This window comes from Phacochoerus africanus, chromosome 10, assembly GCF_016906955.1.
Source record: "Phacochoerus africanus isolate WHEZ1 chromosome 10, ROS_Pafr_v1, whole genome shotgun sequence".
In the NCBI taxonomy this organism is placed as follows: Eukaryota; Metazoa; Chordata; class Mammalia; order Artiodactyla; family Suidae; genus Phacochoerus; species Phacochoerus africanus.
In genome coordinates, this window is record NC_062553.1 from 78,679,904 (window position 1) to 78,707,589 (window position 27,686).

General features: G+C 42.4%; 1 protein-coding gene across 9 annotated transcripts in view; it reads right to left on the bottom strand.

The window, feature by feature from the left end:
• The window catches only part of DCLK2 (doublecortin like kinase 2), a 164,212-nt gene that overhangs the window by 61,173 nt on the left and 75,353 nt on the right, over positions 1 to 27,686 (bottom strand). For all 9 annotated transcript variants that reach the window (XR_007137430.1, XM_047798284.1, XM_047798283.1 and 6 more), the window contains exon 3: positions 3,424 to 3,526. Coding sequence is in view for 8 of the 9 variants with exons in the window: in XM_047798284.1 (XP_047654240.1) it covers positions 3,424 to 3,526 (103 nt within the window). In the remaining variant the exon portion in view is untranslated. The remainder of the gene's footprint in view (positions 1 to 3,423; positions 3,527 to 27,686) is intronic.

Sequence of the window (27,686 nt, forward strand, 5' to 3'; positions counted from 1 at the left end):
CTCATCTGCAGAGGAGCAATGCAGTTTTCTTTTTCTTTTTTCTTTTTTTTTCCCCCTGTCTTTTTACGGGCACACCTGTGGTGTATGGACGTTCCCAGGCTAGGGGTCAAATCGGAGCTGCAGCTGCCAGCCTACACTACAGCCATGGCAATGCCAGATGGATCCTTAACCCACTTAGCAAGGCCAGGGATTGAACCAGCATCCTCATGGACACTATGTAGGGTTCTTAAACCGCTGAGCCACAAAGGGAACTTCTTTTTCTTTTTTTTCCCCAAGTCGGTAGCATTGATAGGTAAAGGCTACAGCAAAGAGTTCTCTCCAACCTTTCAATAATCTTATTTTTTTTGTCTTTTTGTGATTTTTAGGGCCAAATCCGCAGCATATGGAAATTCTCAGGCTAGGGGTCCAATTGGAACTGAAGCCAACAGCCTACACCACAGCTCACAGCAACTTGGGATCCCCAACCCACTGAGCGAGGCCAGGAATCGAACCACTTCCCTGTGGAAGCTAGTAGGGTTCGCTAACCGCTGAGCCACAATGGGAACTCCTCAATAATCATATTTTGAAAGGGTACAGGAGTCTAATTTATGAACCCCTTTACTATCTTATTTTCCATCTGCCCAAATTATGAAGCATCAAAAACTAGCTTTAAACAAAAACTTTGGTCCTTCCATAAACTGCCAAATAAGTTATCATGTAAGAGTACCAGAACTAATCACACAGTTAAAATAATCACTTCTAACTTGAATAATTAAGAACATGGGTTTTGGAATCATTCAGATTTTGGACAAGTCATGGACTTGACTTTGGATCTTGGCTACGTCTGTTTTTTCTCCTCTGAAACTGGGATGAAAATAAATCTGCTTCAGAGGCTTCTTATAAGGATTAAATTAGATAGCATATTGTCTGTAATTCACATTAAAATACTTCAATTTGTGCAGAAAGATTAAAATACAGGTTGGTTTTAATCTATACCCTGGGGCAATAAATTAACAAGTGAAATACGCTAATCAGGAAAATACACCCCAGGGGAGGCTAGTTAGCATATGAAGGACTCTAATCAAAACCCTATTCTGAAGGGGCTGTAGCAACCTCAGCTTAATTAGTGTGTGCGCAGGATGTTAGAAAGTATCCCAATGTTGAAAGGAGAGGTGTGTGGATTTGTTGGAAGCTTCTTAAAGCCACTACCAGTCTTCTAAGAGCATGGTGTATAAATCTAAAGCCAATAACGAGAACTTCAGAACCACCCCCTAAGTTTAGGAAGCAGGGCCAGGCCTGCATCCAGCTCTTAAGGGTAGGTCTTGTTCTTTGTCTGAGACTAGGTTAGGTAAATTCTGTGGATTTTGAATGAATCTTAAATTCAAGATATTATCAGAATCGTAAAAGGACAAAGTTAGAACTCTGCAAGATGACAACACGACTAACAGATATATATATTTTTTAATGTACTTGTGGCGGAATTAGATCTGAGACCTGCTTCCATTGTAAAATTTTATGACCTGATGGTAGTGATATAACAGTAACATTAACAACAGCAGCAGCAACAGCACATACTGTGTAATGGGCACCCTTCCAACTGCTTTACACAAATTAACTCATTTCATCCTCACAAACTCTTACGAAAAGCCCGTTATTTTAAAAAAAAAAATTTTTTTTGTCTTTTCTAAGGCCACACCTGCAGCATATGGAGTTTCCCAGGCTAGGGGTCTAATCGGAGCTATAACTGCCAGCCTACACCACAGCCACAGCAACGCAGGATCCGAGCTGCGTCTGTGATCTATACCACAGCTCACGGCAACGCTGGATCCTTAACCCACTGAGCAAGGCCAGGGATCGAACCCGCAACCTCATGGTTCCTAGTCAGGTTCGTTACCCACTGAGCCACGACAGGAACTCCAAAAGCCCACTATTATTATCCCCGGTTTGAAGAAGGTTAAGTAGTTAGGGGGACGAAGTCAGTCAGGCACCTCTAATTATTGGAGTTCATCAGTAAACAAAACAACGAAAAACTAGGAATGGTTCAAATAGCTTAGGTAAATTTACAATGCACATGTAAAGCATGGACTGCAAGACCTGGTACATGCAGAGTTAGGCTGTTGTTCTTTGTCATTCAAATTAACTTCACCCCCTAGATTACTGAGCTTCAGTGTCTCAACTTTCAAAATGACTAATATGGACATCAAAGAAATATTATGACATGATATTAAGCTAAAATAAAAAAAGGTGCAAAATACAGGTCAGACATCAATGCACATTTTTCAGTCAACCCATGAGAAGAGGGGAGAGCATTAGCATAGATGACATCAGCAGTTCTTTTAGGACTTTCTGGTGGTACTACTAAAGTTGGGCCAGTGCAGCAGAGTATAAGACAGTACAGAAACACTTGAAGAAAGTTGGCAGCAGTGAAAAAAACAAAATAGAAAAACAAGACTAGATAAATGAGCCCCAAGCATTGGGCAAAGCAGGTAAATTACCCTTTGGTAACTGACTTGGTTACAGTAAAGAATTACATGAGCAAGTTTGGTACCACAGAATTCATCCTCTTGAATTCCTAAAAGTCTATGGGTCACTGTTTTTATCTGATGTTTCTCTAATTCTGGATTGTCAGAATCATTACAACTGGAAGGGGTTTTACCACAGGTCTAGTATTTGAAGAGCCAGGTTTCCTCCTTCATGAAATTAAAGAATGGGACTGCATTTCTAACTTCTCTCTTCCCCATAAAATGTTATATCTGCATGATATTATCTAAAGATGAAGGTGCCTTCACTATCAACTAAAATAACCACTCATACTGTAATAGGTTTACATGAATTCCAAACAGCAGAGTAGAGCAATATTCCCCAAATCAATAACCTTTGAAATCAATGAGATTACTCTTAGCTGAAAACTCCATTTTTTGGGGGGGGGGGGGGCAAATTAAGACAAAGGGATTTTCTTATCCCATCAATGAAAATAGCTTTATTTTTTCTGCATATACAAACAATGCATGTTTTTGTTTTTAAAAAGTTGCAAAAAAGCATTGTGGTAAAAAAGATACCTAAGACAATCACTATTAACAACTTACTATCCTTTATGTATCTCTTTATGGAATGGAAAATGTATCATGAACTGTTTCAGGTTCAACACAATCCATATATTTAAGGTGACATAGCCAGGCACCATTCGGGAACAAGGTAGGATATCCACTTCTGAGGCAAAACAAAGCAGTAAAAAGAGATGGAATGAACTTGCTAAAAAATGAAAATTACGTAAATACTTGAATTATGGCTTTTTTTTTTTTTTTGCAACTAGGTAAACACTTCATTAACTCACAAAGAGTCCTCTCAATGCCATCTTCAACACCCCAAACCACTTCACTCACAGCAAGTGACAATTCTAATCCTCCACTTCAGGGTTACAAAGATGGTCAATGAATGTCTTACCACTGTGATCCAGGACAAAGTCATCTTGGGCATAACGGAATTTTTCAGGTCCACATGCAATAAAAACATCGTCATCACCAAAAAAGTCTTGCAGACAAGTAACCTAAAAAAAAAAAAAATCATGTTCAAGAAATAAATTAGAAACATGAGAAGTGAAATAAGAGTCAACAAGCCTCAGCCATAACACCGAGTCAGAATGAAAAACTCTTTTAATAGCACACGTTTTCAAACATTTCACTCTTTGCAAAGCGTGTCCACACACTGTCTCCTGCCCTCAGAACAACAAAACGAGGGGGTTGTAGCTGACATCGATATTCCTGCTTAATACATGTCTACTGGATGAACTGAGGCGTGGTATGGAGCTGCTCCTATTGGAATTGAGTTCTCAGGCCCAGAAAGCGGGGTCACAGATGCCATCGCCACTGCCACCTCCTCCGTCACTTATGTCTGGGACGTACAGAGTTTAGGCATCGTTTAACCTCTCTGAAATGTCTCTCTGCCTTCTCTATGTATTAATCCTCACAATGGCCATGAGGTTGATACCATTACCACAAAGGAAAAATGCAGATTTAAATTGTACAACTTGGCCCCAGACAGGTAAGGAACAGGGCACAGGAACTCAGACACAGTCCCTCCACTTCCACGTCTTTCCTTTTAACACCACGTTGTTCCACTCATGTGGGATTCCAGAGTTCATCTTTCTACTTTTATAGTTTTTCTAACATCCTACCTTGTTTTACAGGTGTTTATTTCTCTCAAATATCCAACTTATTTATTTTTTATACCCATATACCTAATAAATGGCTCTTAAATGGAAATGAATCCAACTTTACTTCCTTGGCCAAATAAAACAGATATATCTACCAAAGTTTAATCCATTTTCAAAAAAGGAATTTTTCATTTGTTTTTGTAATCAATGTAGCATAAAAAAAAAACCCCTGAATTTTCTAAACGATACCTATATGTCTCTGTTTGAAAAGTCAGTTATTTTTAGTTGATTTTATTACAATAAAATATTTCATCTGATACTAAATGAGTGGGTATTTGACTGGAACAAATGCCAAAGTAAATAATTAAGTTGCCTATTAGGTGGAGTAAAAGTATTTCTCAAGTCTAGGGAATATAATAGATCAAAAAGGTGGTTTAATCCCCCTCCCCCTGCAATTCTTAGTTCTTCCTAATCAATTGTTTAATGGTTTCACCTGTCAATATAAGTTCAGCTTTCCAAACATGGTTTGCATAAAATGTTTGCATTGCTTTAACTCAGCTTCTAGCCATTAAACACATATTTGGTTAGTTTACCATATTATATAATTGGCAAAGAGGTTCAGATTTACCTCAAATGAGTCAGCACTACTCTCAAGAAATGATGTGTCATGTAAATAAATGATATGCAGAGATAAACATGTATTTTGACATGCTCTTTTATTAAGATACACTCAGGACACTGACATATCTCATAAAATACTAAACTCCTGTTTCCACTCATTCAACCAATTTGTATTGAGAACTTATGTGCCAGGCACCATGCTCAGTGCTATAGAGACATCAGTAAAGGAGAGAAATCTTTGCCCTCATGGAGCAAGTGTGAGTTGATGCATATAGTGCACAAGTGGGAGCTCCTACTGTGGCACAACTGCATCTGTGGCATCTTGGAAACACTGGGACTCAGGTTTGATCCCCAGCCTGGCACAGTGGGTTGTGGATCTGGCATTGCTGCGGCTGCAGCTTAGGCCGTGACTGTGGCTCAGATCTGACCCCTGGACTGGGAGCTCCATATGCCTTGGGGTGGCCAAAAAATGCGTAAGTGAATCTATGCAGTGTCAAAAGGTGCTAAGTGCCACAGAGAAAGATAGCAAGGACAGGGAGAGTGGATGTGGGCATCGGTACTATAATACTGAATAGTTTCACTGCAAAGGTGACGTGAACAAAATAATGAGAGGTAAGGGAGAAGCTGCATGAATATCGGGGCAGGGGTGTTCTAGGAGAGAGAATAGAATATGCACAAGCCTTGGCAAGTCGACAGGAAAAGGTCACTGGAAAGGACCACTCAGCTGGGAAGAATCATTGGAGGAGAAGAGGTCAGCAAGGTAAGGGAGGCAAGCAGGTTGTATGGGGCCTTGACAGCACTGGTCAGGACTGTGGCTTTCCTCTGGGTGAGACGGGGAACCCGGGCAGGCTTCAGGGCAGAGCCCTGCCATCACGCAACTTTTATGTCACAGGATCACACTGTGATCCGACTAAACCATAAAGGGGCAAGAACAGACAGCAGTGTCATTGGAGGCAATGAGAGTGGCCTGGCCAGGATGGTCTCACTGCCCCTTGGACATCGGGACATGAGAGAAGAACATGATGGCTCAGGGTTTTTGGCTTGAGCCACTACAAGGATGGGCTTGCCATCAACTCCAATGGAAGAGCACAAGGTGATGGCAAGGCTGGGGGTGGAGAGGATGCTCATGAATTCGGATTTGGAACAGGAACAGTCAAATGCCTGTTAAACATCCAGGTGGAGGTGCTGGGTGGCAAGTTGGATATAAACGAATCCGAATTTCATGGAAGAGATCTGGCCTGGAGATGTAAATTTGGAACTCACCAGCATATGAATGGTATTTAATACATTGAGATCAATTAGGGCAATGAAAGCACAGAGGGATGAGGTCTAAGGCCTGAGTTCCAAAACACAGCAACTTCACAAGGTCAGGGAGAAGAAGCAAAATCAGCAAAGAAGCTCGAAAGGGAACAGCCAATGAGGGAAGAAGAAAAGCGAGCATTTATGGCTTGCTGGAAACCAAGCTAAGAAAGTGCTTCAAAAAATAAAATAAAATAAAAACAGAGCTCCCATTGTGGCACAGCAGAAACAAATCCGAATACTATCCATGAGGATTTGGGTTCGATCCCAGGCCTTGCCCAGTGAGTTAAGGATTCTGAGTTGCCATGAGCTGTGCTTTAGGTCACAGATGCAGCTGGGATCTGGTGTTGCTGTGGTGTAGGTTGGCAGCTATAGCTCCAATTTGACCCCTAGCCTGGGACGTTCCATATGTCATGGATGTGGCCCTACAAAGAAACAAAGAAAGAAAGAAAGAAAGAAAGAAAGAAAGAAAGAAAGAAAGACAGACAGACAGACAGACAGACAGACAGACAGACAGAGGGAGGGAAAAGTGTTTCCAGGAGGAGGGAGCACTCAGCTGGGTCAGTGTTACCCACAAGCCACTTAAGGTGAAGACCGAGAAGTGACTATAGGAGTTCCTGTCGTGGTGCTTCGGAAACAAATCTGACTAGGAACCATGAGGTTTTGGGTTTGATCCCTGACCTCATTCAGTGGGTTAAGGATCCTGCATTGCTGTAGCTCTGATTGCACCCCTAGCCTGGGAACCTCCAAATGCCGTGGGTGTGGCCCTAAAAAGACCCTCCCCCCCCCCAAAAAAAAGTGACTACAGACTTGAACAACATGGAGATTCCTGGGATCTTGAAGATCAGAAGTAGTCTTGGTGCAGTGGTTGAAGAGAAAGTCTAACTGTGGCACCTTTAACAGAGGACAGGAGGATTGGAGACCCTGAGTACAGACAGCTTTTTCAAGGAGTTTTGACTGGAAAAGTGGGGGAGAGGAATAGGAAGGTGGCAGAAGAAGGGAGTCTGTGGTTAAAAGAGAGCTCGCTTTCAAGCAAAGAGAAATAACCGAAGTTACTATGCTGTTGAAATGATCTAGTGGGACAAAAATGGTGATGCAAAAAAGGGAGTTGCTGGCACTGCATCCCTTTGAGAGCCAACAGGATCAGCTTGCAGGTAAAAGGGCTCCACTTGAATGAGCCTACAGTCAGACAATAAAGGGAGCCAGGTGGGAGCTGCTAGGTGAGGACAGGCCCTGGGGAGCTGGTGAATTGCTTCCCGCTTCACTGAAAAAACTGAGGCAAAGTCATCAGCTCCAAGTGAGGCAGGGGGAGGAGCTACTGTAGATTTGAGGAGGAAAAAAAGTGTGAAATTGCAATCTGTGATTGCGGGCAGAATGCATGGGGAGGAAAATAAGATGTGCCTGCAGGAGTCCCACAGCCTGCATGATAAACATTCGTGGCTGTAAAAGTAGGAAGCAGCTATCCAGCCTATACAGTGTTTTAGAAAAATCAAAACCTTTTAAGCTAGCATTGTTACTACTTCATGGGGTTGCACCTGACCAGTCAATAGAAGAAAATTGATAGGAACACAGATGGTACCAAGAAAAAAAAAAAAAAAACCCACCAACCAGACATGCTGATAATGAGCAAATAAGAAATGAATGGGAACTTCTCTCCCTCTGCTATTGCTGATTTAAAATGCAAGTGTCTGTTCATATTTTTCACAACACAGACATGGACTGCTGTGCCCTGCCATTACTATGTTTAAACTGTAACCTTACGACACACTAGAAACATAAGCCCAAGAGGCAGCGATGCAAGTTGATGTGTATGATTAAAGGTGAAGCAAAACCAAAAACACAGAAGGGAAATGAGCAGATTTCAGTTCTGTTTTTGCTTTCATTGTACAGGATTTTCACTTACAGGATTATTTAAAATATGGTGTCAGCCCAGGAAGCACTGGCTCAGCAAGAGCGTTTGCTGGGAGCAGAGGACCACCCTGCTGAGCCTGCCTCCTCCCTCTAATACAGTAGAACCTTGGGGAAGATACTTAACCTTTCTGAGGCTCGGTTTCTCTGTTTACAAAATGGACAAGAAAGCAGTTTCATTTCCTCTTTAGGGACTAAACATGATAGCGTGTAAAAGGAGCTGGTACATGTTACTCCTTCATTTGCATTCATTCATGGCCTCGAATATTTTTTAAATTTAGCTTAATGGATAGTCTTTTCTATAAGTATAAACAAAATAATAAAAGCATGCTTTCCTACAAATTCAACAAATTAAATAATTTCCCAGAAAAAAAAAATCACTGACAACTTGGAAACCTTCCACTGACAGCCCTCACTTGTGGAAAACTAGTGCCCCCCAAATAAAGATATCTTAAGCTCCCTGAAATTCTGTACAAAAATGTTTCATGTAATACAAATACATATATGTGTGTACATATATATATAAATATGTTTATATGCATATATTAAAGAATGTCTCGGGAGTTTCCTCTGTGGCTCAGCGGGTTAACAAACCCAACTAGTATCTGTGAAGACACAAGTTTGACTCCCTGGCCTTGCTCAGTGGGTTAAGGATCTGTCGTTACTGTGAGCTGCGGTGTAGGTTGCAGATGTGGCTCAGATCTAGCTTTGATGTGGAAAGACTGGGAAATTCCATATGTCAAAGGTGTGGCCATAAAAAGCAAAAAAAAAAAAAAAAAATTTCTACCAACAGTTCCCTAGAATAATTACAAATGAAAAAAGATTTGACTTAAATGTAATATATCAAAGCAAACATTGGTTTATATCTATATATGTAAACAATACCTATAAGTGTCAACTTTTTTTTTTGTCTTTTTGCCATTTCTTGGGCCACACCCACGGCATATGGAGGTTCCCAGGCTAGGGGTCTTATCGGAGCTGTAGCCTTCAGCCTACGCCAGAGCCACTGCAACGTAGGATCCGAGCCACTTCTGCAACCTACACCACAGCTCACGGCAACGTTGGGTCCTTAACCCACAGAGCAAGGCCAGGGATCGAACCCGCAACCTCATGGTTCCTAGTCGGATTCGCTAACCATTGAGCCACAACAGGAACTCCCTAAGTGTCAACATTTTAAGATAATGCAGATAAACACAGAATTCTATGCAGACCAATCTAATCTTACGCTGAAATTATATTTGTGTCATACTAGGCCTCCATTACCTGCCCTGCTTAAATTTCACAAGCCTATGGGAATGCATATTTAATTGTTCCTCATAATGCCCCAAACTCAGTTGATACTTTTCAAAGTGAAATAGCTAATAAAATGCCCAGGGTCTGATGGAAGCTAAAATAATTCTCTCTCACCAACAGAAGCCACATTAAATCACTACTGTACACTCATTCAAATATTAATCAAATGCCTGCCACATACCAGGTATAAACAAAAGACAAGAAGCATACAGTCTAGTGGTAGAGACGAACAAGAAAAGGAGTAATTACCACTCAGAACGTTACAATAGGAGAATGCTGTAACAGAAGAACGCCCTGGCTGGTACAGGAATGAAGGAGCCCAAAGAAAAAATAACATGATGAAAAACATCTGGGAGTTCCCGTTGTGGCGCAGTGGTTGACGAATCCGACTAGGAACCATGAATTTTCGGGTTCAATTCCTGGCCTTGCTCAGTGGGTTAAGGATCCAGCGTTGCCCTGAGCTGTGGTGTAGGTTGCAGAAGTGGCTCGGATCCTGCATTGCTGTGGCCCTGGCGTAGGCTGGCGGCTACAGCTCTGATTAGACCCCTAGCCTGGAAACCTCCATATGCCGTGGGAGCGGTCCTAGCAAAGGAGGCAAAAAGACAAAAAAAAAAAAAGAAAGAAAGAAAGAAAAACATCTGATTTTTTAAATTCAAATATACAATAACTTTAGAATATTCCATACATGTGGACACATAGATAATTCTATTTTGGGCTTTTTTTAAAAAACATTTAAAGAACATTTCTTGTTCTTTAATGCTGGTGATCTGTTTCTTTTGTCATACATTTTAAAAACTGGCATTTAACATTGAGTTATGGGCCATGTCACTAGGACTGATTCAGAATAAAAATGCTATCAATACCACAAATAATGTCCCCAAAGTCATTCTTAACAAGGGTGAGGAAAAAGCGTATCTGTTTAGAAGACCTCTTTGGTTTGCTTCTGAAGTCTTTCTTCAATGCAAGAAGCTCTTCATGAATAATGGGTGTTATGCGGCTTATGAAAGCAAAATGAACACAGACAAACCAAAGTAATACTTCTGCTAAGGTACAAAATCAAAGCCATCAGCAGGATCTAATGGGGAAACATCCAACTGAGAAATAATGCATCTACAGGAGCATGTCTGTGTTTTCCAAATGAATGCGAGTCACTTAAAAACAGTAATTTTTCTACCCTTTAGTGGACAGATTAATTAGGTCAGGGTGAAACGGTGACAGCCATAATTTCAGTGCTAGTGCTTAACAGATTGCCACAGCCACTTTTTTGTTGTTTTCTTTCCCTATTTGGTTTCTGTTGAGGGATACAGAAACACATACAAAGGCTTGAAGTCTGGTGAAAATACTATGCATGAACAAGGAGCATAATAAGCTCTTTCCTCCAAAGAAAAAAACAGGGGGGCACAGAGATGTCATCGCCCCTGGACACTCGCGTTCTGAGCCAGAGAAGGTCTCCGTTTCCTGACCCCTTAGCACTCTGGGAATCTTGTATTTCTGATCCTTTTCATAATTACAGATGAGTTAGTGGTAAAGCAGGTTGGATTTCTCTAAGATCACTTCCTACTCCAATGATCTATAGTCTAAAGATTTTAGTTTCTGAGAAAAGCTTGTTTATATTCTAGGACACTGCTGTCAGAAAAGTTGGGCACATTTTTTCTGAGAGAGAGAAGAAAAGGAACACTATGAGAAGTGGGTAGATAGCAATGTCCATTTGGGATTTCTTTCCACTCAAGTTTCAGCTTCATATGTTCCCAAAGAAATCATCGTCAACAAAATCTCCATGCCCTTTAAATCCAGGTGTTATCTTCATACTCCATAATTTTCCCAACAGAGATGTTATCATTAAGGCAATTGCCTGGTCCTCTCTCCAATGTGATTTCTGCACATGTAGAAGCATTGCCTTGGTCATCCCTAGAATTCTAGCACCATATATAACACCTAGCATGTAGGATTTGTTCAACAAGTATTTGTTGAATTAAAGAAACATCCTGGATCCCTTCCTTCCACATGGCCCTTCCTAGAGGCTCCATCTCACATTCCTTCCATTAATTCCCATCAACCCGTTACCAGGCAGGGTAGTCCTTGTTCTCAGATTTATGATGTTTTCTTTGCCAAGATAATCTATAAGCTCTTTGACCACATATGTCAAACCCTATGGCTCCCTATAGGAGGTAGTTGGCAAATATCTGGTGATCAAATGTTGACTCTAAACACCTTAAAATACTCCTCTTAGATTATGCATGCTCTTTTAGGGATTAAATCTCATCATTATTCCAGGTGATGTGAGAAAAATTCCTTATAAAATCTACTACTACAACCATTTGGCAGAGGAGATTTAAAGCAGGGCAATTTGGAACAAAGCCTGCCATTTGGTGCCATTCAAAGACTCGAAGTTGGAGTTCCCATCATGGCGCAGTGGTTAACGAATCCGACTAGGAACCATGAGGTTGCGGGTTCGGTCCCTGCCCTTGCTCAGTGGGTTAACGATCCGGCGTTGCCGTGAGCTGTGGTGTAGATTGCAGATGCGGCTCGGATCCCGCGTTGCTGTGGCTCTGGCGTAGGCCGGTGGCTACAGCTCCGATTCAACCCCTAGCCTGGGAATCTCCATATGCTGCGGGAGCGGCCCAAGAAATAGCAACAACAACAACAACAACAAAAGACAAAAAAAAAAAAGACTCGAAGTTCTCTTAAATAAGGGTCTCTTGAGACACTTCCCAAGCATATTTTTATTGAAAATCTCAGAGACCTGATAAAAATGCACAAGAAACATCATAGGATCTCAGTGAGAGACAAGCTCAAACTAAATTTATCTAAATAGAGTCAGGGTCAAAATCTTAGCATCTTTGAAATGTCTCCCTTTTGGAACAAGGATCTCTCTTTATCAAATAAATAATGGCATAGTGGATATCAGAAGTAAAAAATACATGCTGGAATTTATGGATGTTCTTTGGTTTTAACTGTGTTTGTGTGTACATATAAAAGAAAAGAGCAAGAGGGAGAGAACAAAAGTTCACATCTCCTGTTGAAATCAAATGCTTTCACTACCAGAGTTCGGCTTTAAAAGGTGGCCTCCACTGAAGACTAGCTAAGCAATAACTTTTTATTTTTTTTCCTATCTTGCTTCCAAAGAGGATCTGAAGGAGTGCAAGGAGGGAAAAAAGCTCAGGAAACGGATTATACTTAGGACTGAAATTATTATATAGGCCTTTAATGGAATTATGTTGACATCCTTGCTTTTGCCTTTCCCAAGAAATGCTCACATTACAAGTCATAAATTGCCAAAAGAGAACTGCATTTAAATTTGAACCCCCCAGACTATGCTACCATATGTAATTTTTCTATCATGTAAACAAACAGAAATGTAAGTTTTTTTATGATGTAAAAAAATTGAAGCAATTTTAGTATACAATAAAGGATAACCTAGTAACTGCTTGAGCCATTATCTTCCCGTTTCTACTGTGAGCAGAGGAAAATTAAACAAAAACAAAAACAAAAACCACCTGAATAGATATTTGAAAGCTATAAATTCAGCAGACTGACTTCACCATAACTAACATTCTCCCAAACACACACACCACCACCCTTTTTTTTTTTAACCAGTTCTTTCTCTGGAATACAAGTTCTGCTTAAAATGAACAGGGAAATCATATCCAAATAAAGAAGTAAGTCACTTGGTTCCTCCAAAATGCCAGGACAACATCCAGAAAGAATTCTCAGTATTTAGTCAGCAAGCAGGGGCTCGGATTCTCCCATTTCTTTCCCCCCTACTCCAGAATACAATCAGCAGAAATAGCCAGCTTTGTTCCCAGTAAAATGTTGGCTGGCCTACAGTCAGGGAAGGACTGCTTTCTAGAGCAAAAAAGAATGCTACTTAGAATAGCAATGTTTTTTCAGCTTCCTGTAAAACCATTCAGCCCAGCACTCATCAACCCTGTGGTTGCCATGGAAACAGAACTGAAGCTAAAAGATGACAGAACTTACAGTAAAGGGCTTCTCAGTGATAATACGGAGGTATTTCTCCTCCGTTTAGTTTGCTTTCATTATAAAATACTGGACCTAACTTTCCTTTTCCCACTGTGGCCTGCCCGTAATAGAGAAAATTCATCAGTCAAGACTAATCACAGAATCCTGAGGCCAAACATTTGGTTTCAGGAAATACCTCTAATAATAGGATGCAAAGACCTTGAAAAATTCACAGATAGTAGCTACCAAATGTATACTGGTTGGAGAGATAATGATTACTCTTCCTATAAAGGAGATAATTTCTTTTTTTTTTTTTAAAGGAGATAATTTCTAAGCTGATCCTCTGACAGCCCCCACTGAGGGCCCCAGTTTTATTTCTTGAAGGAAATAAAGTTTCAAATCTTAATCCAGAGCTTTCTACCAAGGGAGAGAGGCTAGAGCAAAATTTCAGTTTATTTTATTTTTTTTTTGCTTTTCTTTTTTTGGCTTCACCCACAGCATGCAGAAGTTTCAAGGCCATGGCTAGAACCCACACCACAGCAGTGATCCAAACTCAGCCGTGATAGCACCAACAACTCCTGGAGCAAAATTTCAGAATTCAGTGAGGCAGTCAGAGGAAATTTGTTACATCAACTCTCGTGAGTTTTCCTCTAATTCTGAAGTGGGAGCGAAATGTTTTTAAGCAGATGTGACTAAGATTCGGGCATCTTCCAATAAGAAACAAGTAACGAAATCATTAAGTGCTACAGAAGAGGCCATTGAGACCCAAAATAAAGGTGACACTTTTCTAATCCAAATTTTTCTGTTTTCAACAGAAAGGGAAAGGGAACGAAATGAGCAGGGCACACCCAGCTACACAGCGTCTACCACCATCTCATTTACACATCGGTTTCACTGAACCTCCAAAACAACCAGGTGATGTGGACATGGTTTTTCCTATTTTACACAAAAAGAAATGAAGGCTCAGAGAGGTGAAGGAACTTGCTCAAGGTCACACAGCCAGTGAGAGAGGAGCTGAGATAAGAACTCTGCCTGTCTGACTCAGAGTTTACCCTTTGTACTAGACCACGCGGTCTCCCTAAAGAAGAAAACTGTGTGATTGACAATCTATGAAAACGGCATAAGCAAGCTTACTGAGATAAGTCAGAGACATTTTTACATTTGTCTAAAACCCAAATATCCGGGCCATTTTTCTAGGTCATGCTTTTATGAAGTATATGAATGGCAAGTATGTAAGTGTATATCTAGGATTTTCTTTTTTTAAAGGATCAGCTTCTGAGTTAAGCAATGCCATGAGGTCAGGACAAGTTCAGGCCAACCTCCTAGACTTGAGGGAATTGTGGACAGCTTCTGAAACTGATGTGAAACAAATTGGCTAACTTTTACTAAAAACAAATTACAAGCACAAGGGGGAATCATATGGTTTTAGAATAGGACTCTTATTTTCTGCCAGACTGGAGATTCTAAGAGTATAAATATGTATTAATAAATATGGAGACCTTTAAGATTTTTACATAAAGGCAAAACTTGCTACACTTTCCAGAAATTCATTCTCTGCATACAAAGATCCATCATCAAACTAGTCTACTCTTTTGGCTTCAGTTTAGCACATGGTAAATAAGCACATCCAGGCAGTAAGACTAAGGAATCAAGACTAAGAGAACTGTTGGTGAAAGGGGGATGGAAAAACATGGTCAGTTAATTCTATGCTTGTTCTGGAAAACACTAACCCGCAGCACTACCAGAACAAACACCGTTACAGGCTCTAATGTACTAGGACTATTTCAGTTTGTAGGAAAATCATCCCTACTTTTTTTTTTTTTTTTTCCATTTTTGGCTGCCCCATGGCACATGGACTCCCAGGACCAGGGATCAGATCCGAGCCACAGTCATGACCTAAGCTGCAGCTACTGCAATGCTAGATCCTTAACCCACTGTGCGGGCTAGGGATCGAACCCGCGTCCCTGTGCTCCCAAGATGCCACCAATCCCGTTATGCCACAGTGGGAACTTCAGTCATCCCTATTTTTTAAAAAAGAATCATGTCTGTCTTTAATGTTTCTTTCATCTTAATACAATTATTTTCCTCCTCCCTAGTCATCATGATCTGAACTTCTTGCATCCAAAGGACCACTCCATCTACTCTTCTCGCAGCCCCCTTGGCTCACTTCTAATTTGCTGCATTTAACATGCAGGAGAGACATTTCAGGTTCTGGAAACTTAAATGTAAAACAAGAGTAAACTGGGTGAAGGTTAGAAGCTTTGACTGGAAGGAAAGAAAAGAAGCTTTAGTGCCCAAATGTCACATCGTCTAATGATGAAGTTCCTCTTGTGTATTTTTGACTTTTGAGCTGTGGTCTAGCCCAGTGAGCAGCTTAGATTTGAGTCCACAATAAGTGGGGACATCTTCTGTGCTGCAGAAACTCTAAGATTTTTATTTCCATGGCTGCATCTATTTTCACCACGACAAGGAATCAAAATTTTCGTTTTCAAAGCAACATCATTCTTACATAAAAAGAAATGAGAAAAAAAATTTTTCCAACACAGTCTTCTTAGCAGATGAAGGTCTCACTTTTACAGCCAAAGAAATCCTCTGAATAAGTGACATGCCTGTGGCTATTTGGAAATGGAAAGCATGCCATCCGTTTGAATTATTTATGGCAACACTTTTAAAACGAAAGTGATATTGGCTGAGGCAAATACCACAATTAGATTTTCCTGTTGAAAAGGCACCTGTTCCTGAAACACAGCCAAAACTTGTTACACTAACATATACATAACTTAATCTAGCAAATTGCTAGATCAAGTCCTCTATTTAGGAGGACTTAAAGCAAGATACTCAGCAGTTAGATTCATCAGTTTATCAAAAATTCAGGAGTTCCCTTCGTGGTTCAGCGGTTAACAAACCCGACTAGAATTCATGAGGACACGGTTTGACCCTGGCCTTGCTCAGTGGGTTAAGGATCTGGTGTTGCTGTGAGCTATGGTGTAGGTTGCAGACATGGCTCGGATTGAATGTTCCTATGTCTGTGGTGTAGGCCATCAACTACAGCTCGGATTCGACCCCTAGCCTGGAACTTCCATATATTGCAGGTACAGTCCTAAAAAGCGAGGGAAAAAAAAAAAAGCAAAAGCAAATGCCCACAGAAGAGCTACATCTATTGACTACGTATTTGAGCCTGTCTTCTCCCATTTATGGGAAACTTTAGAATGAAGGTAAAAAAATTCTTTTGTTGTTGTTTCATTTTAAGGTAACAGAAGCTTTGAATTCTTTTGTTGTTGTTTCATTTTAGGATCGAAGAGCATAGCAGATAATGCCTAGCCCCCAGAGTTAACAAACATTATTTTGCCATGTTTGCCCCAGATGCCTTTAATATATGGAACTAAAACATAAGCTAAAATCTGTTTTGTTCTGGTGCCAAACCCCATTCCCTCTCCCTCTTGCCTGACTTCTTCCTCCAAGACCCTAGGAAAATACTATCAAATACTTAGACTGGGTCCTTCCAAGTCATGTTTTTAGACCTTGTATTATAGACAACCAGGAATACTGTCTGGTATGTTGTAAGAATTTTATATATTAAAGCACACTAAATATATCATCTTGCCATTTGCTTTTTTCGCTCAGTATTGATTTTGAAACCTAGCCAGGTCTTGGTTTTTCTAATTAACCCTTTCCCCTTTTTAACTCATGGATTCATTCCTAAAATTTTTGTTTTTGAAAGATTCTCATTGTACCATTTAACACTATGACCCTTGACTGCAAAGATTAAATTCTATACAGACCCTCAGTACTTCCAAAATCTTTCAAATAAATGCTTCTTTTCTCAGAAGGTTCATTTTAGTTTATACATTATAACCCTTATAGTGACTAGGTTCTCAGATGGAAGAAAGCGCGTGTGAATCAGTTCCTTCTCTGCTCACCGTCTTCACCTCCCATTAGGAGAAAGGAATATGCAGCAAATGCTTGCCATTTAGATCTAGAGATTTAGGCATAACTATTATTCCCAGAACAGGGTTTCTTGACCCCAAGAAGTTTAAACTCTGGAAAAAAGAATTTTTAAATGACTAACACTTAAAAATGAGCTCTATCTAAGCTTTCAGAATAAAATCTGCAAGATGACTTAAAATCCCGAATTCATAGGAATAGTTCCTTTCAAAAGACAAAGAAGAAAAAACAAAATCCTATGTCAGATTTATTGTACACTGTAACACAGACGGGTTTTAAAGGCACAGGAAACTTCTGTTTCGCAGGGAATGCATAAAAGGAAGCCCTCCCTGAAGAATTCCATCAGCTGGGAAGTACAGATGAACTGTATGCCTGTTGAATGTCTTATCTTTTTCTTGCATCCAGAGACATACTCTTTCAAAGACACATCTATGTATTTTTCTGCAAATCTCCAGGGGTGTCAGTTAAACTGGGACTGGGACCAGCGAGAAAGGGAAGTTGTCTGTAAGCATTTATCATCAAGTTATATGCCTTGCATGGGGAGCCAGCTGTCTTAAATAACCATCCTCTCCCTGGGGCCACAAGTCTGGGCAAGAATGCTACTCATGTCAGAAACTCGTGTCATGAGATTCGATTTGAATGGAAAAGCAAAGGGAATGTGGTCTCTTTTCTCCAGCTGGGATTGATTATTATTCCCTTCCCAACAAGGAGGCTGTTATTTAGCCTGAAAAGAAGAGCCTCCTTCTTCCTTGGCCATTTTCCAGTCCATTATGGCACCTGAACTACCATACCCAGCCTCACCGCAGCTTTAGGGCCTCTCAGCCTCTCTCCAGGAAGACGTCTTGGTGCATTACTTCTTCATCAGCATGAACAGAAGTTACACTTAAATCCTTGTGGTGTGGCAAGGTATCTTGGAAACCTACGCAGGTGGCTAAGGCCAGATGGAATGTCAAGATGGGGGCTCAGGTAGGTGGGCGTGAGCTTGGAGCAGAGAGGGGGATGGGGAAAACCTCCAGCACCTGGAAACTGTGTCTATCTTTTTCCCTCTTGTACCCAGAGCACCAGCCTTGTGCTTGAGGACAGACACACCGGGAATATTTCTCAAATGAACGAGATGATGAACAGCAGAAGCGGGGGATGCCAGGCTTAGCAGCTCATAGCACTAGGCTCATAGGTGGCAGCTTTCACTACCACATCATGGTGGTGACCACAGACACCTGGGAGCTTAGGTAGAAAACCCATGTGAACAGAGGGTGGCCTGGCTGCACAGGAGTAAAGATGTGAACGCTAGCAGGATCCCAAATATGAGCCAATGTTATTACGACAAGAAACCCCACCCACCTATCCTCCACCACCATGGCTGGTTTAGTTCTAGCAATTTAGACAACTTGAAGGGAACACCCCCCAGCTTACAATCAGGACAAAGATAAACCCAGTTCCCCAGTGTCAGGAGTGCTATGTTCAGGAAGAGTTTGCACAGAGAACAGGGAAGGAGCTAAGGACGGAAGTGGGAGGAAGGAGAAGAAATGGAACTGGCGGATGATCATGTTATGCTACACGGAGGGCAGCAAGTGATTTAAAGTTACATACACTACAACTACATACATTCCTGTGGTGATACAAGACTAAATACAAGACCTTCACAATGGGAGGCCTGGGCCCAACAACGCCAAGTCTGTACCAGCACTTCCAGGGGCTGGTGACAAGCCCTGGGTGGGGACCAAGGACCAGTCCTTCTTCACAGCTTGGTTGATAAAGAGTAGCCCTGATCCTCATCTCCACTTCTCACATGTTATGCCTTGTGTTGACTTGAGTTCCAACTCCTCATCATAGAAATGCAGTTGAAGAGTTCCCATCGTGGTGCAGTGGAAATGAATCTGACTAGGAACCATGAGGTTGCGGGTTCAATCCCTGGCCTCACTCAGTGGGTTAAGGATCCAGGGTTGCCATGAGCTGTGGTGCAGGTTGCAGACGAGGCTCGGATCCCGTGTTGCTGTGGCTCTGGCGTAGGCCAGCAGCTACAGCTCTGGTTGGATCTCTAACCTGGGAACCTCCATATGCCAAGGGCGTGGCCCTAAAAAGACAAAAGACCAAAAAAAAAAAAAAAAGGGATATAATGTAGTTGAGCCCTGAAGAACAGGGGTGTGAACTGTTCAGATCCATGTATACACAGATTTTTTTCAATAAATGCTACAGAATTAGAACACGATCCGCAGTTGTGTGAATCCAATCCGTGATTGGCTGAATCTGTGGAACCATGGATGTGGAGGGCCAACTATGCGGGCTTGAGCATCGGGGGAGATTTTGCTACCCGCCCCAGGTCCTGGAACCAATCTCCGCCCTTCCCCCACCTCCATGCTGAGAGATAACATCACTCATATCCTTCCCCTTCTACAGGAGAAGAACCTGCTCACAGACCAAGAAATTAGCTCCATCTTTAATAGCCCACTTTGAAATAGGGATTGCTATATCTCTGCGGTATGCGGTGGTTTCAAGTCCTTCCCCAATAGCACTCAGAACGACAGCCAGCACGCTCTTGGGAAATATTCCCAGGCTAAATAATCTCACCAACAGAGGAACTTGATGCACAAAGCCTGTAATGTATTAAGTGCCATCTTCACTTAGTAAAAGTGATTTCAAAATTCATTCAGAAAAATCAGGTTCAGAAATGATCACCTTCCTACTTTGCAAAAGATGCAAATCCCCCTTGTAAAATGAAGCAGAGCCATGTGAACAAAAAACCAAGTGGCTCTCGGATGCAGTAATTCCCAGAAGCTCTCTGAGCGTCTGACAAACACAACCAGCCTGGTCTGGGTGTGGCTCGGCAGGCACCATCTTAAAGAGGTGGACAGAACCCTGTTATAAAAAGGCACGCATTCTTGGACACATCCTCTACATTCTTCCTGCTTAAGAGACCACCTTGGTAATATGACCGGCAAGAGGCAACTGCAGCACAAAGAGATCTGACCATGGGAACAGATTCCAACCCTTCCACCCCAGGACAAACAGGATGCTGGTGGTGACTCAGAGGGGGACGTGCTGTGTACACAAAGAGGGCCATAGGAAGGATGTCCTGAAACCCGCTCTATGCATGTGTGTCTATGCCTGCCTGTGGCAGGTCCAAGAGGGAAGCACTTTCATCCAAGTGGTGGTGACCGGATTCCCAGAGCTCACTTCCTGGGCACTGCTGACGCGGTGTTTGAGGACCGCTCCTGCTAACAAAGTCACCTTTCATGACATCCACCCATCTAGGTCTTCGCTACAGTGGGATTAATAATCACAGAAGATCCACAACCCTTTCCACTTCACGAGAGTTCCGCAAACCTTCCCCTTTAAGTCATCGACATCGTTGTGGGATAAATACTTTGAATATTCCTCTCATCCCTGCTATACGCACTAAACCCCCTTCTGCTCCTTTTGTTTGTCTCGGCAGCTCCAGCTCTCTGTCCTCTCCCAACCTCACCCAGTAGAGCACTCCTATTAAAATTCATGATGTTTCTCTCCATGCAAGTGTCTGATTGCAGCTGCCAGTTTCCCAGTTCAAGGATTTTCATCCTGCCTAAGAGGACAATGCAAGGCTCGCACTGCTAAGGAAATAGGTCAAGCTCAATTTCTCTTTTTCAGTTCTGCTGCCAAAAGTGCAGGCTTTTCCTTCTAGAAAACACACATCCTTCTGGGTAGGCTCAGCACTTAAAAAGAGGTGAAGAGGGCGCACTCCTTTCCTTTCTCAAGGGGGACTGCCGAGGTTTTCTCACACAACGCCTCAGGAACCTCTGTTCAGTCACTGAGGACACCCTGGAGGAGTCCGGTCTTTTGGCTCTTTTGATACTACGCTTCACGGACATAAACACCAAACAAACTGACCACATAAGAACTAAAGACAGGGCATCCCACACCAAAAAGATTCGTAATAGCCTCAAGTGCACCGTCATTCTGTTGAGTTGGCTGGTTTTTTCATCACATCCCAGCTGGAGAGGGAAGGGCAGGAGAGGGGAACAACCGGGGCTGTCACACACTGTGGCTCAGCGCCATCGCATCAGCCCACCATCCCCCCGCCCCATTCCCACACATGCTTATACTTTTCTACTCTTGGCAGATGCTGTGGAAACACTTCATAAGAAGGAAGGGAGAACAGAACATTCTTGAACTCTCAAAATGTCCACATAATCTCCAACTATCTCTGAGTTACTGACTATAAGGAGAAGGGGCCAAGGATTTACGTGGTGCCAAACCCCATGCCCACCCCACTTCACAGATGTGGAAACAGAAGCTTAGAGCAGATGGTGACTCCTGAAGAAATGCAGTGGCAGGGTTAGAAAAAAGCCAGTCCTCTGACTCCTGGGGCCTCCTTCTACTCTACTCCTAGAACAGGAAAGACAGAAAGGCATGCTACAGAGAGGTGGACAATCCAACACCTTGAATCCAGCTAATTTTTCTTATATTGTCAGGCAAAGATAAGAAAGAGTGAGGCATCCTTAAAAGAAAAAAAAAAAACAAAACAAAAAGCACTCCTGAGAGTGAGGTGAACTGGATTCTGATGCTTAAAATCTGTTTGGTAGCTGTTGGGCTTCAAGGCTCCTTCAAGGAGATTGAACTCAAAGCCAAGACAAGAATGACCAGACCCTCATCATACCCCTCCCCCACCTTGAGCAACCTGCCTAATCCTTCCCACCCCTACTAGGAAGGGTAAGTGGCCCACTCCTCACCTGGCCTCTATAAGACCTTATACACCCCCAACCAACCAGCAAGTGTACCTAAGACCTCTCTTTCCCCAACCAATCAGCAGGTCAGCAAGTGTGCTCTGAGACTTTCTCTTCCCCTGGACTATAAAAGTACACATGATCCCCTGGGGTTGGCTCTCCCTGATCATCAGGAAGTCATCCCACTGCACTCACAGCATCTCTCACCTTAAACTCTTCTCAATGCAGTAGCAGCATTTCCATTCTATTCTCAATAAACTCTTCTTTCTTTTGACCCCTATATGAGTCTGATATTTATTTATGTATTTATTTATTTATTTATTTTAGGACTGCACTCAGTGCATATGGACGTACCAGGCTAGGGGTTGAATTAGAGCTGTAGCTGCCTGCCTACACCACAGCCACAGCAACGCTGGATCCTTAACCCACTGAGCGAGGCCAGGGATCCAACCTGTGTCATCATAGATACTAGTCAGGTTCATTACCACTGAGCCACAATGGGAACTCCCATAAATTATTTTTCCTACCCATATGCAGGGACCATGACAGTAACCCTGAGAAAGTTATTAACTGCTCTGGCTCTGTTCTCTCATAAAGCTAAGGGTTTGGGGCACGTGATCTGTAGATTCCTTCCTGTTGAAACAGGAGGGAAGGGGGCGGGGCACAACCTTTAAGAGAATGATATAGCCCTTGAGGATATGACAAAAACTCATTAGAATCAACCAAGTCCAAGATGGTGGATGATTCGACTTCCAATGGACCTTGAGCTTCATTATACGCTCATTGCTCATTGTAATACATTAGCTAAAAGACACACCCAAAGGAGCCATGACAGGTCCCAGGTGCACCATAAAAAGCCAAAAAGTGACTGGTGCCCCAATTCTTGGAAATCCCCATCCTTTCCCCAAAATAGTTGGAATAATCCTCCCACTCATTAGCCTATGAAATTACCCAGCCCCTAAAAACTCACTCATCATATTTCAGGGCCCCTTTCCCTCCCCTCCCTTCTGAGAGGGTTCATACTCTGTCTGTGGAGTGTGCTTCTCCCAGGGCTGCTCTCTCACCTTATGCAATAGTCCATGCTTTGTCTCTCTCTCTCAATAAATCTACTTCCTACCTATCACTTTGCTGCTCACTGAACTACTTCTGTGGTGAGATATAAAGAACCTGAACTTCAGTAAGTCTTAGGACCAGGTGTGTACAATTCTAGTTTTTTTGTTTTTTAGTTTTTTTTTTTTTTTTGTCTTTTTAGGGCCACAGCTGCTGCGTATGGAGGTTCCCAGGATAGGGGTCTAATACAAGCTGTAGCTGCTGGCCTACACCACAGCCACAGCAACGCAGGATCCAAGTCACGTCTGCAACCTACACCACAGCTCATGGCAACGCCAGATCCTTAACCCACTGAGCAAGGCCAGGGATTGAACCTGCAACCTCATGGTTCCCAGTTGGATTCGTTTCTGCTGCGCCACGATGGGAACTCCAAATTCTAGTTTAAAAAACAGTGGATTCAAGTTTCCATCTGAGCCTTGGCTGAGTTAGAGCCCCAGCATGTGGATTTGAGTCTCAAATTGAGGTAGACAGTTTCAGCAGCAGGAGATAAGTTACATGCATGTGAGAAGTAATAAAATTTAACAACATTATTAAGCCATATTCTGGACATGTCACAAGAGGGACTATGTGCTGCTGATTTACTTTCTATTCAGTCAGGTGGAGAAGTGGACTGTAGGATTCTGGGAAAGCTTCCTTAGGAAGTGGAATGAATAGACAAGACTAGCCAGAGTGGTTCAGTTACGACAGTAAAAGAATTTGGGGCCAGAAGGTACAGGATAGTGGAGACTGCAGCAGTACTATTTAACACTATTTTCAAGCACACATTTTATGCTATAGCCCGTGTTTTAATTTCTAGAACATTTCATGATCACTTTTATTTCCATATCTTGTTCATGCTTTTTCTACTTCTGACTGCATCCCAGCCCTAGTCTGTACACTCTTCTGCTCTTTCTTTTTCTGTCTTTTTAGGGCCACACTCGTGGCACATGGAGGTTCCCAGGCTAGGGGCTAAATTGGAGCTAGATCTGCTGGCCTACACCACAGCTCATAGCAATGCTGGATCCTTAACCCACTGAGCAAGGCCAGGGATCGCACCTGTGTCCTCATGGATACTAGTTGGGTTCATTTCTGCTGAGCCACTATAGGAACTCCTCTTCTGCTCTTTCAAGGTTAAGTTCAACTTACTATTCTTTAGAAGATTCACTCCCATTAAAAGTATCATCTCTTTGGAGTTCCCATCACGGCTCAGTGGTTAACAAATATGACTAGGAACCATGAGGTTGTGGGTTCGATCCCTGGCCTTGCTTAGTGGGTTAAAAATCCGGCATTGCTGTGAGCTGTGGTTTAAGTTGCAGAAGTAGCTCGGATCCCGCGTTGCTGTGGCTCTGGCGTAGGCTGAAGGCTACTGCTCCGATTAGACCCCTAGCCTGGGAACCTCCATATGCTGTGGGAGTGGCCCTAGAAATGGCAAAAAGACAAAAAAAAAAAAAGAAGTATTATCTCTTGGGGTTCCTGATATGACTCAATGGGATCGGTGGTGTTCTGGGAGTGCTGAGACACAGGTTTGATCCCTAGCCTGGCACATGGGTTGGGGATCCCGAAGTTGCCATGGCTGTGGCTTGGGCTGCAATTGCTGCTTGGATCTAATCCCTGGCCAGGGAACTCCACATGCATCGTGGTGGCCAAAAAAAAAAAAAAAAAAAAAGTACTCTTTCCTTATGCCTAATTACATCTACTTTCTATATTAAATGTGCTGAATTTTAGTTCACTAAAATTAATTTTTGACCAGTTTTATAATGAGCTCTATTTTAAATGGGTATGTCTTCTATCAACAAGACTTTAAATTTATTTATTTATTTTTTGTCTTTTTAGGGCAGCACCCATGGTATATGGAGATTCCCAGGCTAGGGGTCTTAATCAAAGCTGTAGCTGCTGGCCTACACCACAGCTCACAGCAACCCCGGATCCTTAACCCACTGAGAAAGGCCAGGGATCCAACTGCATCCTCATGGATACTAGTTGGGTTTGTTTCCACTGAGCCATGATGGGAACTCCAAGACTGCAAATTTCTTACGAGAGATTCAGACAATACAGATATTTGAGTCACAGAAGGTCCTGCTGATATTATTTAACTCAAACTCCCTTTGTTTACAGGTAAGTAAACAGGGAAGCCACCTTTAGGAGTCCAAGAAAGTCAGGGAAATATGTTAAGGACATTGGGAACATGGCCACTACAGGAGGAAAAAGGAGTAACTGAGGCTGAGAAATTTTCTGGTAACTGCTACTTCAAATTCTTTAATAACCACTTTTACCCGAGAAAGCGCTCATTAGATGCCATTATAAAAGGTACTTAATTTGGGGAGTTCTTGCTGTGGCACAGTGGATTAAGAATCCAACTGCAGGGGATCAGGTTGCTGCGGAGGCAAGGGTTCAATCTATGGACCAGCACCATGGGTTAAAGGATCTGGGGTTGCTGCAGCTGCGGGCATAGGATTCAGTCCCTGGCTGGGAACTTCCATATGCTGCAGGTGTGGCCATAAAACCAAAACCAAACCAAAAGTACTTGATTTTATGTGGACCAACTGTGAACTCGTGGTATGTCCAAGTCTTAATTGTATAGGTTTTCAGAAAGGAAGGGTCAGAGAGAGGTCAAGGTTCTGTTCTTGGTTCTGCGTCTAAATGACAATGAAAATGTGGTCAGGAAACTTAGCTTCTAAATATTTCAGGTCTAATTTCCTTCTAGGGGAAATGAAGGTATCAGATCAAGGAATCTATAGAGAACCTTTCTGCTATAATATACAATTTTTCCTTCCCAATATCCTTCATCTTTATTCCTACTGTCTACCTATTTTCTACCCATTTCCCTCTTCTCATAGTTTCTAGCCTAACTTTGAAAATTTCTCATTTCTTGTAAACTGGACTGAGGCCAACTTTTCCCACAGTCGCAGGCATCAGGAAACGCTTTCACTGTGTCTCCCCTCTTCCCCACTCCAATTATCAGCAGCAATATTCCTCTTCTTTAATCTTCTTTTTCTCTCTCGTAACATTACCTGAATCTATGATTGCCAGATAAATCCGGGACACCTAGCTAAATTTAAATTTCAGATAAACAAATCATTTTTTAGTGTAATATGTCCTCTACATGGTTTTTTTTTTTTTTAATCTGCATCTGACAACTCTACCTAGCAGCATCATTCTTCAGTTCAGTCCTATGTAAGGATTTTGAGAAATTAATTTTATGTTGGAAATATTTTGGTGATTTTCCAGAGGAAAGGTCCTACATGTGTGAGATGAGAGGTTTCTCCAATCAGCCAGCACTGGTGGATGTTTACTCTCTTCCTTTAGAAGAGCTGCGGGAGGGGCCTGGGGAAGAGGGACTACTGGGCAGAGCCCAAGCCAAGAAGCTAAGAACAAAGAAGCTGTGTCAAATCTGACTAACAAGCAGTGACTCTCTCCAAGGTGGACCCTCCTGTTGCCCACGTGGAGTTGAGGCAGGATATTAACTCAGGAGTTAGCGTAGGCGCACGGCCTTCGATGCATTCTTTGATATGGTCATCAGCTGACATCTGTGGCTTAAGAGTTCGAGGGAATAACATCCCCACAGGCCTTGTTTACTATAGGAAGTGCACCTACACCCACGTTTCAACTAATACAAACAAAATGAGAGGAATGGTGACCCTCAGTCTAAGCAAGAGAAACGCAAAGAAACCATAAAGCTTACAGGGCATTTCCACTTCTAAGACCCCCTACTGGACAAGGACTGATATAGGTAACTGGGAAAGGCCAAAGGGAGAAAACCACATCTTTCTGGACCCCACACTGGTACCCCCCATCGTTAAGGGATAAAAACCCCTATAGGACAACGGAGAGGGGGACTCTTCTTCCCACTTCCAGCCTGTCCTGGGAGCTGTTTGCTTTCCTATAATAAAGACTTTGCTTGCTTGCTGCCTGTGTGTTCATGAAATTCACTGTCAGCTCTGTGAACAAGAACTCAGATTCCGGTAACATCTTTCCAGCATCAGTCACCTCAGAACAGGCTCTGACTGAGCCCTGGGGTGTTCATCAGGACCTTCCCACTCAGAACATCTATTAAACATCTCCAGATCCTAGCATATTCATCTCTCTTTGACCTTCAAAAGCAACATCGCCTTGAGATGGATCAGCTGAATGGTCAGAAAAAGCTAAGATCTAGAGTTGATTGGTGAGAAATATGGATTAGCCATTTCACGAGTATTGACTGATTACAGGGAGAAGAGCATATGCGATGCTAATTGTCACTGCCAACTCCCTGCAAACTTGTTCACCTCTGAGTATTAATGGAAGGCTATTACAGTGTTAGGATTGCAAGAGCTGCCATACGCACAGGAGCAGAGATCTTGGTTCCTGCTCTGGTCACCTCATAATCTAATGGGAGCCATACACAGAAGTACAGTCACTTCCTCTCCACCCCCCCACCCGGGGGATGAGAAAGGCACAAGATGCAATGCCTTTCTAGCTTTTCCACTTGATTTAGGTATCAAATGTTAAATTCTGCTAGGTCCTAACTGAGGTCTGTAGTCATCTGGCTGACAAATAACTAGCAGGTTGGTGCAAGGTGGGAAGGCAGTTACTAATAGTTTCTTCTGCAACTTTATAGGAAACCGTCCATGAATATTCAATACATGAAAAGAGTCTCTTCCACAGTCACCTGTGTAGCCGCAAAGAGAATCTGTCCTTCCTAAGCCAAGGATGTAAGGACTGCAAAGACCCAAAGGGCTGCTAGCTGCCGGCCTGAGGCC